Source organism: Hyperolius riggenbachi, chromosome 3 (assembly GCF_040937935.1).
Source record: "Hyperolius riggenbachi isolate aHypRig1 chromosome 3, aHypRig1.pri, whole genome shotgun sequence".
Lineage (NCBI taxonomy): Eukaryota > Metazoa > Chordata > Amphibia > Anura > Hyperoliidae > Hyperolius > Hyperolius riggenbachi.
The window spans coordinates 340,095,846-340,113,632 of NC_090648.1; the positions used below are offsets into that span (position 1 = coordinate 340,095,846).

General features: G+C 43.9%; 1 protein-coding gene across 2 annotated transcripts in view; it reads right to left on the minus strand.

Moving 5' to 3' along the window:
* The window catches only part of STAB2 (stabilin 2), a 215,994-nt gene that overhangs the window by 9,926 nt on the left and 188,281 nt on the right, over positions 1 to 17,787 (minus strand). For both annotated transcript variants that reach the window (XM_068276928.1, XM_068276927.1), the window contains 8 exons: positions 17,623 to 17,756; positions 17,362 to 17,527; positions 15,055 to 15,161; positions 12,813 to 12,932; positions 4,306 to 4,455; positions 3,312 to 3,422; positions 1,630 to 1,758; positions 569 to 706 (listed from right to left, as the gene is read on the minus strand). In XM_068276928.1, coding sequence (XP_068133029.1) covers positions 569 to 706; positions 1,630 to 1,758; positions 3,312 to 3,422; positions 4,306 to 4,455; positions 12,813 to 12,932; positions 15,055 to 15,161; positions 17,362 to 17,527; positions 17,623 to 17,756 — 1,055 coding nt within the window. The remainder of the gene's footprint in view (positions 1 to 568; positions 707 to 1,629; positions 1,759 to 3,311; positions 3,423 to 4,305; positions 4,456 to 12,812; positions 12,933 to 15,054; positions 15,162 to 17,361; positions 17,528 to 17,622; positions 17,757 to 17,787) is intronic.

Genomic DNA, 17,787 nt, shown 5'->3' on the forward strand with positions numbered 1-17,787 from the left:
CTTTTCATGTGTACACCACTTTGTATTGGTCTTTCACGTTGAATTCCAATAAAGTTGTTTCATGTTTGTGGCAGTAATGTGACAAAATGTGGAAACCGTCAAGGGGGCCGAATACTTTTGCAAGCCACTGTACCTGTCTCACTGCACTGCAAGCTGCTTTCCATCTGCCAGATGATTCTGCTTTCACAGGGGACGTTCCAGTGGAAGGGTCAGGAGTATGGAGCGCAGCGAGTTCAGTAAATAAAATCTCTGCCCCAGCCCACCACTCACACACGCCGGTACAGTTTCACGTTTTGTGACACTCATCCCTCGAGGATAGCATTCTTGCCTTGCCGCGCTAGAGTTCAATCTGGGCCAGGACACTTTTTACATATGGAGTTTGTGTTAGTTTCCTTTGGGCACTCCATTTTCCTCCCACATCCCGAAAGCTCAGAAAAATGAATTGCCCCCCCCTCCAACTGCATTAGACTATGGTGTGTGTGTATGTATATATATACACACACACACACACACACACACACACACACACACACACACACACACACACACACAATGTAAATCAACTTACAGAGAATGCACGATACATTGGCTCAGCTTTGGGCTCAGGGAGACTGGTGGAGGTTGTAACACTTTCATACATGGGGTTGGCAATGTTTGGTAATGGAGGCTCATCAAAGCCAGACACAGCGGGTTTATCATCATCATCCTGAAATACACAAAGAGCACCATATATGCAACATTATTACACAGTGTATTTCAGGATCTATAAAGGTTAGGTGATAAGCAAGAGAGATGCACTGAAACACAGATGAAAAGACAATATAGAAAAATATTGATAATTGCTTTGATGGTACTCTATCAGGAGCTTGCTCCCAAATTCACCATGCCAAATACCGTACCTTTTTTCCCCAGTATATATGGCCTGTCACATACAGAAAATCTATCTAGTTAACACTTTTTTTAAAGACACAACATAGGCAACCCATGTGTCTTGTGCATAAAGTAAATGGATCCTAGTATGTATATTTCTGTCTTTGATAGAGTCATCTGATTGGAAGCTCCTCTGAGAAAAACTGTTGTGACTAATTCAATACACTCTGGAATATATTGGCACTCTTTGAATAAACAGCAGTATAAATAGACATCAGAGCAGATTATCCCTGTGACATGTTCCAGCAAGTACATGGCTGGGCTATCACATTTTCCCAGATTTACCTTACAGTTTACATAATCCTGGCAGAAATGTAGTTGTATTTCACTGTAAATATTTCAGAGGAAAGCTGTACTGGTTTGTGTTTTAGAATGACTTGTCAGCGTTCTTATCTTGCCAGGCTTGATAAATATCTGTGTGGTGGTATTTACAGTACTGAAGTCACAGGTCCAGTGATATGTGACTTGTGTCACAAGGAGCTTAGTGAGTGAGTGGCTTTGTTGGTGTCAGTAAACAGTGTAGATTTATGGGGTCCTCTGCTGTAGTCAGTGTGGCTGTGTGTGACATTTTACAGTACCACAACATCTTTAATTACCACATACTGACATTTATAAGAAACAATGTGCTATGCTAAACTCTAAAGGTATTAATGACAGACACCAAATAAAACTCTCTCCCAAATACTTTTTCAATGTTACCTCGTGAAACTGCTGAAACTGGAAATCTTTCCTGCCAAACTTCTTGTAGGCATATATTCCTAATGCCAGTAAGCCAATGACAAAGACGATGCCAAAAAAGATGCCTGCTCCATGCCCAGCATGTAGGACCTAGCCAGAAAGATACCATGCAAAGTAACAATTAACAAAGGCTCTTATTGCTCTACAGAAATGAGTATATTATACTTTCCTAACTACTGAATGCTTGCTGGTCCCACCAAAAAGACTTGACTAATACGAATTGTGTCCGATTGGTCATTTGGAGTTTCCTGGATGATCAGTCTTGTCTTTTCCTAAAGGGAGGTCTAACTCTCCCTGCTCCTGTCTTCATAGCAACCAACAGACCTGCTCGCCTAAACCTAGTCTTTCCAGTTAGCACTCAGATTGCTCAACAAATTTGTGAAAAAACATTTGAGCAATCAGAAATTCTAATAGGATTGGTTATAAATACCATATTTTTTCTGACTATAAGACTCTCTGGACTGTAATACGCACCTGAGTTTAGAAGGCAAAAACCAGGGAAAATAAAATATACTAAACCTGGGTGCATCCATGGTCCAGGAGTGTCTTATGGACCTTTTCTCCCCCCCCAAGATGTCTTTGTCTAAGCTACACTATAACCCCTGCTGCCTCCACAAACTACAAGACAAGAAAAATAACATTTATATTGCGCTTTTCTCCTGGCGGACTCAAAACTATACTAAACTACACTTCACTAACCCCTGCTGCCCCCCCTCCTCCCAGCTACACTACACAAACCCCTGCTAACACCCCCACCCCCTGTCCCAGCTACACTGCACTAAACTATCCCCACCCCTCTTCCCCAGCTACACTAACTAACCAATACAATTGCATTAAAGGAGATCTCACCAGCCTGGGTGGCAGTAGCTGGGTCCGGTCTGGTTGTCCATGCTGTGTAAATGATCCTAATGAGGTGCACAGTTGGGTGACATCAGCAGCACCAGTATGATCCACAGTGTTCCTAAGCAGCACAGCAGCAGCCATTCAGCCGTTGTAATCATCCACAAGGCTGGTCCTTTGATCTTCAATCTCGCCAAGCGTTCCCCACAGCAGCGAGATCCACAGTGTTTCTGTGGCATAGGAGCAGCCGCTGTAATCCTCTACAATGCTGGTCCTTAGAACTTGCCCAGCTTCAGCCCCACAGCAGCGTGATTCCAGCTGAAAAGCACATCTTCAGCCGCTAGAGCGGCGGGCCTCAGAGGCTTCCGTACTGCCTTGTTTACTTGCACTCTCTCATGACTTGCCGCACACGCGCGCCGGGGTCATAGGGTGACGCAAGAAAACAAGGCAGTATGGAAGCCTTTGAGGACTCTGCCATTATAACGGCTGAAGATTTACTTGTCAGCTGGGATCACGCTACTGGGCAAGATCAACATTGTGGATAATTACAGCGCCTTCTCCTATGGTGCTTAGAAACCGTCTGGATCGTGCAGCTGCCACCCCTCTGCGAACCTTATTAGGATCATTTACTACACAAGGAAACAAGCACCAAGGTAGGTAGGACTGTTACATTCGGACTATAAGACGCAGTAACTTTTTCTCCCCACTTTTGGGGGAGAAAAAGTGCATCTTATAGTCTGAAAAATATGATAATCTCCATTGATGGGTACAATCGATTACGAACCATTAAAAAATGTACTTACTATTGGTGCCGGTGGGGCTTTTAGAGGTTCAGATATCATGTGTATTATTCCATTTGAAGCAATGTAGTCCCATTCTATTATATGCTTTCCACCTACAAATCTGGCTTGGTCCTAAACAAAATGAACAAGCGTCAGAAGAAGGGATGTAGGAGGACCTTCTGTATAAATGACAAACAATCACTTGTAAAATGGTGCACTGTCCGTATTAAAGCTCTCTTTTATATAGAATAGCTAAGTTTGTCTTTAGCATATGGTGCACCAAATGTATCCACATCCAATAAAACAATCTCAACTTTCACATTTGGTGCTCCAGTGTAGTTAAGCAATAGGATTCCTCTTTTTGAGCCAACATTCATGCCACAAAGTAACTCAGCATTTAAATTCAGTTTTCTTGTTCATCCACATGTTCCATAAACGGATAGGGAAAAAAAAAACTGTGTACAGGGTGACTCTGTGGCTCAAGACCCACCACCCATGCATGATACAGAATACTCTTCCCACATGTGGCTGTAGCTATATATTATCAATTAGATATGTAATCCTAGTCACATATGCTACTATGAGCTGGTGTACAGTCAAGATGAGAAGATTGGTTTCCAAGGTAAGTGACCACCTGTACCGCCATAAAATTATCAACCAACAATGTGTCAGATGAAATGGGTCTATTGAGCATAATAGATCCCAATGCGTTTCACAAGTGAAACGCCACTTCTTCAGGTCAGTAATGTGCACTGCAGCAGTGCTGTAACTGCTATTAATGGTTAGTGAAGGCTCCCCATCTTCACCAAACCATTATCATGGCAGTTATTTTCAACATTTGAGAAAATAAATAAATCTATATATCTTTCTCATATACGCATGCACACTTACATATAGTTACAGCAAGATTTATGGCTGATAACCAATACATTTTAGAGTTAAGAATGACGTTGAAAAAACATACTCTGGTTATGCACAATGCAGTAAACCTAGTAAAATATCTTTATTTCCTTACCTTGCTCTCTATGCTTGGGGAGGAGGAGCCATACAAAATTATGAGGTTCTCTCCTATTCGTGTCAGTAGAGATGTTCCATTATTGAGGTCATCAAAATATATTATGCTGGCATTGGTAATGTGGTACTCTATATCACGACCAGAAAGTGTCTGTTCAGCAAGCAGAAGAACATAAAGATCATTTATATGAGCTTGTTAAGCCAATCATACTGATAAAGCAGGAATATCTAGTTGTGTCTGCAGTAATGTTCTAAGACCCCATTCACACAAAGGTGATGCTCAAGCTTTCAGCACCACCTGCTGCTGAACTGAGTGAACAGCTGCGCATCTCTGCCAGTGTGAACTGTCCTAATGGGTTCCTAAGCACCGGTGATGTCCATGGCTTCTATCCTGCCACTGAGCAAACCTCCAGTCCTTCTGGGAATAAAATTTCAGCCGTGATGTCCACCAGTATCAACACATCAGCCTTGGACTGTCACGTACAGTAGTTGGATTAGGACTTGTCGGCTTTAAAGGTAACCATATATGTTTGATTTTTATTTTTTTTAAACCAAAACAATGTATTTCAGGTTTACTTATTTTTTTTTTGTACAATTTAGAATGTTATTGTATAACCCCCCAAATTAATCTGTTTGTTTGGATCATGTATGGCCACCTAAGACAGGATGTAGGCAGAATGCTCCTGTACAGAGTGCACATAGGGATCTTCGGGATACACAATGCAAAGGGATAGAATAAATTGGATGGAAGCTACAATAATATCGTGGAAGTGAGCTGTAGCACTTTTCCTCATTCTGACTATCCAGCTCCACACAGCACTGCAATTAATGTTAAATACAGGTTAGTGTAGTAAATGCAGGTGGTGACTGTGACCTAGTTACTAGTGGTGACACTTGTCATGGACCCTGGGAGACTGCAAGCAACTCCCTCATCTTTCAAGATACACTATGTAAACATTACCTTTGGGTATGGTCCCTGGACAGGGTTGTTTCTCATGCAACTCTGCTGAGACTGGACTAGCTGTAATACTATATGAATCATTACATGAAGAATAACAATCAGCAAGTCACCTGGTGCAGAGAGTAAGGCACAACATTCCTGGGCTGCCTCCCTGAATCTGTGTCATGTGGTTACACAGCAGCACAGATAGAAACTGAGGAAAGGTTGATGCAAAACCTCAGACTTTAATAAGTTAAATAACACTTTTGGCCACTAGAGTGTAAATTTGTAGCAGATAACTTTTCACACTTTGCTTATTTTGCAGCTTCCTCAAGTGTCTGTCTTTGTGACTTAATTAAAATGACACTAAAGCGAAAAAAAAAAACAAAATAAAATAAAATAATGAATTGTATGTGTAGTACAGATAAGAAATAAAATGTAAGCCAAGAAAAGTCATTTTATTTTATTTTGCTTTTTTTATAGCATTGCATCATATTGTCATATTTGCAGTTTGCTCTGTTTTATAGTTTTAAATACGCGGTTTGCACGTGCAGTATGTGGTTTGCAGAGCGAATGACCATTTGAACTTTCTGCAGTCAAACCATATCTGAAGCTGTCTGTCACTGTTTCTTTGATGTAGTGCTCCAGAAAACAGCATTGTAGGTGACACAGAGAAACTCTTTTGCATAGATAACAAATTAAGTTTTTATTAAGGGACCCCAAGGGATAATTAAAAACAAAATCGGAACTTACCTGGGGCTTTCTCCAGCCCACCATAGGTCGTGAGGTCCCCCGGCGCCCTGGCTCCTCTCATGGTCTCTCCACAGAAATCACGACCGGCAACACCGGGGCCGAGTGTCGGGCTGACACTTCCTGAACGATGACGCTCGTCGTCATCACGCTGGCCGCTACGTGTCATCGCGGCGGCCGGCGTGACAGTACTGTGCAACCGCAACCGAGCGTCATCGTTCAGAAAGTGTCAGCCTGACACTCGGCCCCGGTGTCGCCAGTCGTGATTTCTGCAGAGGGCCTGGTGAGAAAGCCCCAGGTAAGTTCCGATTTTGTTTTTAATTACTCCTCGGAGTCCCTTTAACTCAAACAGATTCTGAATGAATATTGTAGAATGTACATACCTTATGGAAATAAAAATTCTAGATCTAAAAAAAGGCCAGTATGGATAAATAATACTGTTTTACACATGAAGAACTATAAAAGGAATGCCTTCAGTGTCCTAAAGAATGAGGGGACTGCATCTGCACTAAAGAATTATAGGGAATGTAACAAAAACGACTTGCGAAACTAGAAGCGGGGGAAAAAAAAGTAGCTAGTGATATAAAGTCAAATCCCAAAAAAGTTTTACAAATATATAAACTCTAAAGGTGGCCATACACTGGTCTATTTGCCATCAGATTCGACCAACAGATAGATCCCTCTCTGATCGAATGGCCACCTTTACTGCAAACAGATTGTGAACCGATTTCAGCATGAAACCGTTCACAATCTGTGGTGGTGCTGCCGCCGCTCCCCGCCCCGCATACATTACCTGCTCCGCCGGCGCAAGTCCCCTGGACACCTCTGCTCCGTCTCCACGCTGGTCTGGTCTCCGACATGCTTCACTTCTTCCTGCCCGGCAGGAAGTTTAACCACTTGAGGACCTAGGGCTTTCTACCCCTTAAGGACCGGCCACTTTTTTTCCATTCAGACCACTGCAGCTTTCACGGTTTATTGCTCGCTCATACAACCTACCACCTAAATGAATTTTGGCTCCTTTTCTTGTCACTAATAAAGCTTTCTTTTGGTGCTATTTGATTGCTCCTGCGATTTTTACTTTTTATTATATTCATCAAAAAAGACATGAATTTTGGCAAAAAATGATTTTTTTTAACTTTCTGTGCTGACATTTTTCAAATAAAGTAAAATTTCTGTATACATGCAGCGCGAAAAATGTGGACAAACATGTTTTTGATTAAAAAAAAACCCATTCAGTGTATATTTATTGGTTTGGGTAAAAGTTATAGCGTTTACAAACTATGGTGCAAAAAGTGAATTTTCCCATTTTCAAGCATCTCTGACTTTTCTGACCCCCTGTCATGTTTCATGAGGGGCTAGAATTCCAGGATAGTATAAATACCCCCCAAATGACCCCATTTTGGAAAGAAGACATCCCAAAGTATTCACTGAGAGGCATAGTGAGTTCATAGAAGATATTATTTTTTGTCACAAGTAAGCGGAAAATGACACTTTGTGAGAAAAAAAAAAAAAGTTTCCATTTCTTCTAACTTGCGACAAAAAAAAATGAAATCTGCCACGGACTCACCATGCCCCTCTCTGAATACCTTGAAGGGTCTACTTTCCAAAATGGGGTCATTTGTGGGGTGTGTTTACTGTCCTGACAATTTGGGGGGTGCTAAATTGTAAGCACCCCTGTAAAGCCTAAAGGTGCTCATTGGACTTTGGACCCCTTAGCGCACCTAGGCTGCAAAAAAGTGCCACACATGTGGTATTGCCGTACTCAGGAGAAGTAGTATAATGTGTTTTGGGGTGTATTTTTACACATACCCATGCTGGGTGGGAGAAATATCTCTGTAAATGACAATTTGTTAATTTTTTTTTACACACAATTGTCCATTTACAGAGATCTTTCTCCCACTCAGCATGGGTATGTGTAAAAATACACCACAAAACACATTATACTACTTCTCCTGAGTATGGCGATACCACATGTGGCACTTTTTTGCACCCTAACTGCGCTAAAGGGCCCAAAGTCCAATGAGTACCTTTAGGATTTCACAGGTCATTTTGAGAAATTTCGTTTCAAGACTACTCCTCACGGTTTAGGGCCCCTAAAATGCCAGGGCAGTATAGGAACCCCACAAATGACCCCATTTTAGAAAGAAGACACCCCAAGGTATTCCGTTAGGAGTATGGTGAGTTCATAGAAGATTTTATTTTTTGTCAAAAGTTAGCGGAAAATGACACTTTGTGAAAAAACACAATTAAAATCAATTTCCGCTACCTTGTGACAAAAAATAAAATCTTCTATGAACTCGCCATACTACTAACGGAATACCTTGGGGTGTCTTCTTTCTAAAATGGGGTCATTTGTGGGGTTCCTATACTGCCCTGGCATTTTAGGGGCCCTAAACCGTGAGGAGTAGTCTTGAAACGAAATTTCTCAAAATGACCTGTGAAATCCTAAAGGTACTCATTGGACTTTGGGCCCTTTAGCGCAGTTAGGGTGCAAAAAAGTGCCACACATGTGGTATCGCCATACTCGGGAGAAGTAGTACAATGTGTTTTGGGGTGTATTTTTACACATACCCATGCTGGGTGGGAGAAATACCTCTGTAAATGGACAATTGTGTGTAAAAAAATCAAAAGATTGTCATTTACAGAGGTATTTCTCCCACCCAGCATGGGTATGTGTAAAAATACACCCCAAAACACATTATACTACTTCTCCCGAGTACGGCGATACCACATGTGTGGCACTTTTTTGCACCCTAACTGCACTAAGGGGCCTAAAGTCCAATGAGTACCTTTAGGATTTCACAGGTCATTTTTGTTTCAAGACTACTCCTCGCGGTTTAGGGCCCCTAAAATGCCTGGGCAGTATAGGAACCCCACTAATGACCCCATTTTAGAAAGAAGACACCCCAAGGTATTCCGTTAGGAGTATGGTGAGTTCATAGAAGTTTTTATTTTTTGTCACAAGTTAGCGGAAATTGATTTTAATAGTTTTTTTTCACAAAGTGTCATTTTCCGCTAACTTGTGACAAAAAATAAAATCTTCTATGAACTCACCATACTCCGTACGGAATACCTTTGGGTGTCTTCTTTCTAGAATGGGGTCATTTGTGGGGTTCCTATACTGCCCTGGCATTTTAGGGGCCCTAAACCGTGAGGAGTAGTCTTGAAACCAAATGTCGCAAAATGACCTGTGAAATCCTAAAGGTACTCATTGGACTTTGGGCCCCTTAGCGTACTTAGGGTGTAAAAAAGTGCCACACATGTGGTACCGCCGTACTCAGGAGAAGTAGTATAATGCGTTTTGGGGTGTATTTTTACACATACCCATGCTAAGTGGGAGAAATATCTCTGTAAATGACAATTGTTTGATTTTTTTACACACAATTGTCCATTTACATAGAAATTTCTCCCACCCAGCATGGGTATGTGTAAAAATACACCCCAAAACACATTATACTACTTTTCCTGAGTACGGCGGTACCACATGTGTGACACTTTTTTGCAGCCTAGGTGCGCTAAGGGGCCCAACGTCCTATTCACAGATCATTTTGAAGCATTTGTTTTCTAGACTACTCCTCGCGGTTTAGGGCCCCTAAAATGCCAGGGCAGTATAGGAACCCCACAAGTGACCCTATTTTAGAAAGAAGACACCCCAAGGTATTCCGTTAGGTATATGGCGAGTTCATAGAAGATTTTATTTTTTGTCACAAGTTAGTGAAAAATGACACTTTGTGAAAAAAAAACAATAAAAATTAATTTCCGCTAACTTTTGACAAAAAATAAAATCTTCTATGAACTCGTCATACACCTAACAGAATACCTTGGGGTGTCTTTTTTTCTAAAATGGGGTCACTTGTGGGGTTCCTATACCGCTTTGGCATTTTACAGGCCCAAAACCGTGAGTAGTCTGGAAACCAAATGTCTCAAAATGACTGTTCAGGAGTATAAGCATCTGCAAATTTTGATGACAGGTGGTCTATGAGGGGGCGAATTTTGTGGAACCGGTCATAAGCAGGGTGGCCTTTTAGATGACAGGTTGTATTGGGCCTGATCTGATGGATAGGAGTGCTAGGGGGGTGACAGGAGGTGATTGATGGGTGTCTCAGGGGGTGGTTAGAGGGGAAAATAGATGCAATCAATGCACTGGGGAGGTGATCGGAAGGGGGTCTGAGGGGGATCTGAGGGTTTGGCCGAGTGATCAGGAGCCCACACGGGGCAAATTGGGGCCTGATCTGATGGGTAGGTGTGCTAGGGGGTGACAGGAGGTGATTGATGGGTGTCTCAAGGTGTGATTAGAGGGGGGAATAGATGCAAGCAATGCACTGGCGAGGTGATCAGGGCTGGGGTCTGAGGGCATTCTGAGGGTGTAGGCGGGTGATTGAGTGCCCTAGGGGCAGATAGGGGTCTAATCTGATAGGTAGCAGTGACAGGGGGTGATTGATGGGTAATTAGTGGGTGTTTAGGGTAGAGAATAGATGGAAACACTGCGCTTGGGTGGTGATCTGATGTCGGATCTGCAGGCGATCTATTGGTGTGGGTGGGTGATCAGTTTGCCCGCAAGGGGCAGGTTAGGGGCTGATTGATGGGTGGCAGTGACAGCGGGTGATTGATGGGTGGCAGTGACAGGGGGTGATTGATGGGTGATAGGTGATTGGCAGGTGATTGACAGGTGATCAGTGGGTTATTACAGGGAAGGACAGATGTAAATATTGCACTGGCGAATTGATAAGGGGGGGTCTGAGGGCAATCTGAGCGTGTAGGCGGGTGATTGGGTGCCCGCAAGGGGCAGATTAGGGTCTGATCTGATGGGTAACAGTGACAGGTGGTGATAGGGGGTGATTGATGGGTAATTAGTGGGTGTTTAGAGGAGAGAATAGATGTAAACGCTGCGCTTGGGTGGTGATCTGATGTCGGATCTGCGGGCGATCTATTGGTGTGGGTGGGTGATCAGATTGCCCGCAAGGGGCAGGTTAGGGGCTGATTGTTGGGTGGCAGTGACAGGGGGTGATTGATGGGTGATAGGTGATTGACAGGTGATCAGTGGGTTATTACAGGGAAGGACAGATGTAATTAATGCACTGGCGAATTGATAAGGGGGGGGGGGTCTGAGGGCAATCTGAGCGTGTGGGCGGGTGATTGGGTGCCCGCAAGGGGCAGATTAGGGTCTGATCTGATAGGTAACAGTGACAGGTGGTGATAGGGGGTGATTGATGGGTAATTAGTGGGTGTTTAGAGAAGATAACAGATGTAAACGATACATTTGGGAGGTAATCTGACGGCGGGTTTTTGGGGGCGATCTAATGGTGTGGGTGGGTGATCAGATTGCCCGCAAGGGGCAGGTTAGGGGCTGATTGATGGGTGGCAGTGACAGCGGGTGATTGATGGGAGATAGGTGATTGACAGGTGATCAGTGGGTTATTAAAGGGAAGAACAGATGTAATTAATGCACTGGTGAATTGATAAGGGGGGGGTCAGAGGGCAATCTGAGCGTGTGGGCGGGTGATTGGGTGCCCGCAAGGGGCAGATTAGGGTCTGATCTGATAGGTAAAAGTGACAGGTGGTGATAGGGGGTGATTGATGGGTGATTGATGGGTAATTAGTGGGTGTTTAGAGGAGAGAATAGATGTAAACAATAGATTTGGGAGGTGATCTGATGTCGGATCTGTGGGCGATCTATTGGTGTGGGGGGGTGATCAGATTGCCCACAAGGGGCAGGTTAGGGGCTGATTGATGGGTGGCAGTGACAGGGGGTGATTGACGGGTGATTGACAGGTGATCAGGGGGATAGATGCATACAGTAAACAGGGGGGGGGGTGGTCTGGGGAGAATCTGAGGGGTGGGGGGTGATCAGGAGGGGGCAGGGAGCAGGAGGGGGGATAAAAAAAAAAATAGCGTTGACAGATAGTGACAGGGAGTGATTGATGGGTGATTAGGGGGGTGATTGGGTGCAAACAAGGGTCTGGGGGGTGGGCGGGGGGGGTCTGATGGGTGCTGTGGGCGATCTGGGGCAGGGGGGGGAGAAATCAGTGTGCTTGGGTGCAGACTAGGGTGGCTGCAGCCTGCCCTGGTGGTCCCTCGGACACTGGGACCACCAGGGCAGGAGGCAGCCTGTATAATACACTTTGTAAACATTACAAAGTGTATTATACACTTTGTATGCGGCGATCGCGGGGTTAACATCCCGCCGCCGCTTCCGTATAGCCGGCGGGATGTTGCGGCGGGCGAGCGGTGACAGGCGCCGGCGGAGGATCGCGTCACGGATGACGCGATCGCTCTGCCCATGCCCTTAGAAGGACCGCCGCCCCTGTGGGTGAGCCGGTCCTTCAGGGCTCCACTTCCCGGCCGCCTCTGTGCGTTAGGCGGTCGGGAAGTGGTTAAACAGTAGAGGGCGCTCTACTGTTTAAACTTTCTGCCGGGCAGGAAGAAGTGAAGCATGCCGAAGACCAGACCAGCGCGGAGATGGAGCAGCGGTGACAGCGGGACTCGCGCCGGCGGAACAGGTAATGTATTGCCGCAGTATTGCGTCAGTCGTCGGGCATCCGAACGCCGCTATCGACGCACTACCGACCCGCCGGCGATCGAAAAAAATCTTCCGCATGGATGGATCGACGGATTTCGGACGGAAATCCATCGTTCTGTCAGCGGTGTGCGCGGCGATTTCACAGCCGTTTCGATCACTGTGATCGAAACGGCTGTATATCGGCGGGAAAATCGTTAGGTGTATGGGCCCCTTAAAAGAAAGAAGGTAGAGATATATACGACTTTTACAAGATCAGGTTTGTGATTGGTTACTAATCTGTCATAAGATGTTCAATTACCACATTTTCATTCAGGCCATCGTTGCTTGGAGCAAAAAGGGTTGCTTGAATAGACAAGTCACTGAGGTAGTTTATAAATTCTTTGCCTTTCACTGACGTATTGGAATATTTTCTGACCTCCTGCAAGAAAAGATTTATGTTAGAAAATGATAACATCAACTTTTCTTATTAACCAGACGCGTCCACGGCTCAGAATGTACCATTAGCGCAGGAAAGCACAGATAATAATGTGGACATGCATCAATTAATCGATTACAGCAAAACACAGATTGCGCAAACATTGAGTACTGTTATAAAGCAGACAGACCACTCAGAAAACCAGACTACAGTGCGGAGAAATCTGTAAGGGCAGGTTCACACTTAAGCGCTTTTTCAGCACTTTGCTGATTGCCGGTGATCAGCAAATTGCTGCTGCTAATTTATGCCTATAGGATCATTCTCACTGCAGCGTTTTTGATGTGCATAAATCGCAAACGTGCTGCATACAGCGCCCTGGAGGCAACTGCGCTGTGATTCTCATTCTGTTGCACAGAAATCAAATGGCAGGAAAATGGTGACGCAAAATAGCAATTTGCTTTCAGAGTGTGAAGCGGTCCTTGGATTCAGGACACGTTCATAGTGGAAACTTGCGGTGCATCCTAATGGCCGCATTGTAGTGCAGAGTGTTGCATTGCAATGCGACGTTCTGCACTACAATATATCTGTTAGGATGCACCATAAGTTTTCACTGTGAATGTGGCTTAAGTCAACAGTTCAGCCATTGCGGTGCGGTATCCCATTGCACTGCACGCAGAGCATTTACCACATAACGCCAATGTTATCAGTACAGTACAGTGAAGCATGCTTTTCCTTGACTGTATGCTTCATTGTGTGTGACGCATTGCACTGCATTCCTGCTGCCCACTGTAAACCCAGCCATAGAGAAGGGACTGCCATCTTTGACAAACTGTATGGGAAGGCTTGCTTCATAGTTGTTCATTTTAATTAATGCTTGAATTAATGATGAATAATTAATGATCCTCTTATTTCACTTCAAGATGATTATATAATTAAGGATCATATTATCTCTTTATAAACATGATGCCATAATTTTTCTTTTGCTAGTTCTACTTCTGTTTTCATGACAACGCACAGATGTATTTATTCATAGTTAGAGAGAACTTTCTTACTCAAAATGATAATGTAGTTTGGTAATCCAGTACTGATTGATCTGTCATAAGCGTGATCTCAATGTTAGGTCAGCATGCTAACAACCAGGTTACCACAAACGGTACAACCATGGAAAATGCAAGCTGTACAACCAGGGAAAATGCAAGCAGTACAACCATGGAAAATGCAAGCTGTACAACCAGGGAAAATGCAAGCAGTACAACCAAGGAAGCCGCAAGCCCTGCAACCAGGGAAACCGCAGCCAATACCAACCAGGGAAACCGCAGGCAGTGCAACCAGGGAAAACGCAGGCACTGCAACCAGGGAAACTGCAACCAGGGAAAATGCAGGCAGTGCAACCAGGCAAACTGCAAGTCCTGCAACCAAGGAAAACGCAGGCAGTGCAACCAGGGAAACTGCAAGCCCTGCAACCAAGGAAAATGCAGGTAGTGCAACCAAGGAAAATGCAGGTAGTGCAACCAGGGAAAATGCAGGTAGTGCAACCAGGGAAAATGCAGGCAGTGCAACCAGGGAAAATGCAGGCAGTGCAACCAGAGAAAAGGCAGGCCGCGCAACCAGAGAAAAGGCAGGCAGCGCAACCAGGGGAAACCGCAGGCAGCGCAACCAGAGGAAACCGCAGGTAGTAACAACCAGGGAAACCGCAGGTAGCACAACCAGGAAAACCACAGAACATGCAACCAGGAAAACGCAGGCCGTGCAGTCGGGGAAACTGCAGGCAGGGCAACCAGGGAAACCGCAGGCAGTCCCAAATAGTTAAACCACAGGTAGTACCAAGCAGGGAAACCGCAGGCAGTACCAACCAGGAAAAACGCATGCAGAGCAACCAGAGAAAATGCAAGCCATATAACCAGGGAAGACGCAAGCAGAACAAACAGGAAAACCGCAAGAAGTACAAACAGGAAAAAGACAAGCCGTACAAACAGGAAAAAGACAAGCCGTACAAACAGGAAAAAGACAAGCCGTACAAACAGGAAAAAGACAAGCCGTACAAACAGGAAAAACACAAGCCGTACAACCAGGTAAAACAAGCCAGCCCAAGCAGCTAAGTTTCTCAGTAGGATTCTCAGCATACCGTAAGGAAACTGGAGAACTCGGGGAAAGCCATGAGGACTTGAAGTAGATTTCCATTACAGGCGTAGCCATCTCCCACGTAGCCGGGATTGCAGGTACACTGAACATCTGAAAATGCCAAAATATATAAAAATGTGTTACAGAGCACTAGGAGAGATTTATTTGTCAAACAAGGGTGCAATAGAACATAGTTTAAATTTAACGGTCACATAAATTGGCCATAGACCTGGAACTTCCCTCTACTAGAAGCAGGCTGCCGGCTCTTTAGACTAATGATACTACCTAAGATGTACGCTATTGCCTGAAGATACGGGGTCATCTGTCCCTGCTTCAGCAGCTGGATGAGTGAAATGATGAATGCAGACAGATTATTCGGCATCAGCCAGCAATTTATTTTAGAGAAGCAACACTAACTCAATGTGCTTGAAAAAAAAATTGAAATCTAATTTGGTGTATGGATCTTTTAGCCAACTGCAAATCTTGTTGAATGTAGCAACAGCCATTACTTCTGGTGCTATCAGCTAAATAGGCGGTATTGGCTGAGCAAAGTTAGGCCTATGGAGTGATTTGCAGTTTATTTCCTCTACCTTTGTGATCATTGCATCCCAGTGCACTGCAAAAATCTGTAAATTCCTGCGACTAATGTGAGCTAGGGATAGCTGAGTTTATTGGGGGGGGCGTGTTGTGTGTGTGTGTGTTAGGACAGTGTTTCTCAACATTTTATTGGTATGTACCCCTTTTAAAACCCCGTACTCACCAAGTAACCCCTAGCATAGTAAACATTATCACAAGTACCCCTTGATCAATATATATTTAATTGTAGTATATGATAATTGGTTTTGAACAATTTCCAAGCATTTACTATTGCTTTTAATTACTTAAAACACTAATTTGGTGTTTTTAAAATAAGATTTGTCATTTTCTAAAACTCTAAATTTGTTATTCTTGGTCAAGTACATCAAGCCCGAGTACCCCCTGGAACCATCAGAAGTACCCCCTGGGGTACGCGTACCACACGTTGAGAACCTAGGTGTTAGGAAACTGTGTATTCTTATTGCATGTTTATACAGCCTTTAGGTTCTACAACATGTATGTGTGCTTTTGTTACTACAAAATAAAGATGGGTCGGCACCACCAAGAACATTATAGCTTTTTTATTGTAGCATAGGTAGCGGCAGCCTATGCTACAATAAAAGAGCTATAATACTCCTTGGTGGTGCCAACCCATCTTTACTTTGTACTTTGCTGGCCCCAAGAGACACTGGGGTAGGGTTTGTGGCACACCACTTTTTAACATTGCATTGGTGCTCCCTGCCTTGCCTTTTTTGCTTCTGTTACTTCAGCAATGTCATGACATTGCAAGCTCTAGGTTGCAAATATTTATCTGTATTGTAGTTCTGAGGCACCTGTGCACACTACAAAGTGGAAATATAGAAAAATAGACAATTAACTATCTGATCACACACACTGACAGGGCAGGTTTTCAAATCCTATATAATAAAACCCTTGTGTCTCTGTGTCCTGTCCCTGTGTGTGTGTCCCGTGCTTCCAGACCTGACAGTTTGCTGTCTGTGAACCTCATTGCACTGTGGGAAATAACAGCTTTTTCCAACTGCCAAGCAAGCAGCATCTCCCTGTGTGCATATACTGCGGTGGAGGATAAGCGAGCGGGACACATCTGTGCTCACATTGCTGGGCGGGGTTTTTTACTAGTATGTAATAATGATGTAAAATGTCTAGCATCAAGCAGGAAAAATATTTTTGAACACTTTTATATCAGAAAATTACATTCACGGTGTTGGAATTAGAAGCATCAGGAAGATTCTGCACAGGTAAACTGAGAGCCAATGTTATTCAGTTGGCTAGTGCACACTTGAATGTGTTTTCCACATGCAGATAAAAACAGACAGCAGTGAAGCGCTACACACATTTCCCCTATCAATTACATTAGCTTCTGTGATAAAACATGCATGTTTTCACACATACAGACACACATGGGCCTCTATTCACAAAGCCGTGAAAAATACTATAACGGCCGTGTTAAACTTAGCACACAGGTTAGCGCACTTACAGGTTTGTGTGCGTAATAGTAAAGGTTTGTGCGCATTAACTTTCCCGTTCACATGCTAACCCATATGTTAGCGGGTGAACGGGAGAGTTAATGTCCGCAAACCTTTACTATTACGCGCGCAAACCTGTACTGTATAATAACTTGGCACTATATAAATCCAGTAAATACTAATAATAAGGATACGAGGCATTAATGAGTCTGATGTCATTGTAGAATGTGTGGGCATTTAACAATTACCTTTATATCTGTAACAAAACACATCCCACGTTTCAGACAAATTCACACGGACGCCATAGTTCACAATGCCCACATGGCCGGATCCACAGTTGGGGTTGGAGTATGAAGTAGGATATCCCACCTTAGCGTCACTCAGCCAGCTGGCTGAACATAAATGGTAGTTAGCCTGCAATGCACAGCAAAAAGATAACATAACGCTAATTAAAAGTTTGAAGGAAAACAGGAAGGAGATTAAAAAATGTAAATGTTATTGACAGTCACCTGTTGAGCATAAGCCAGCTGGTTATAGGTGGCTATTGTGGCATCTTCTTCTTGGCAAGCTTGAATGGCTTCGCTGTAATTGTATTTGTACTGTCCTTTGGGTGACCGTAAATGGAACACTCCGACCTTTGCATCTGTGGAAAACGATCACATTAGAAAATACTT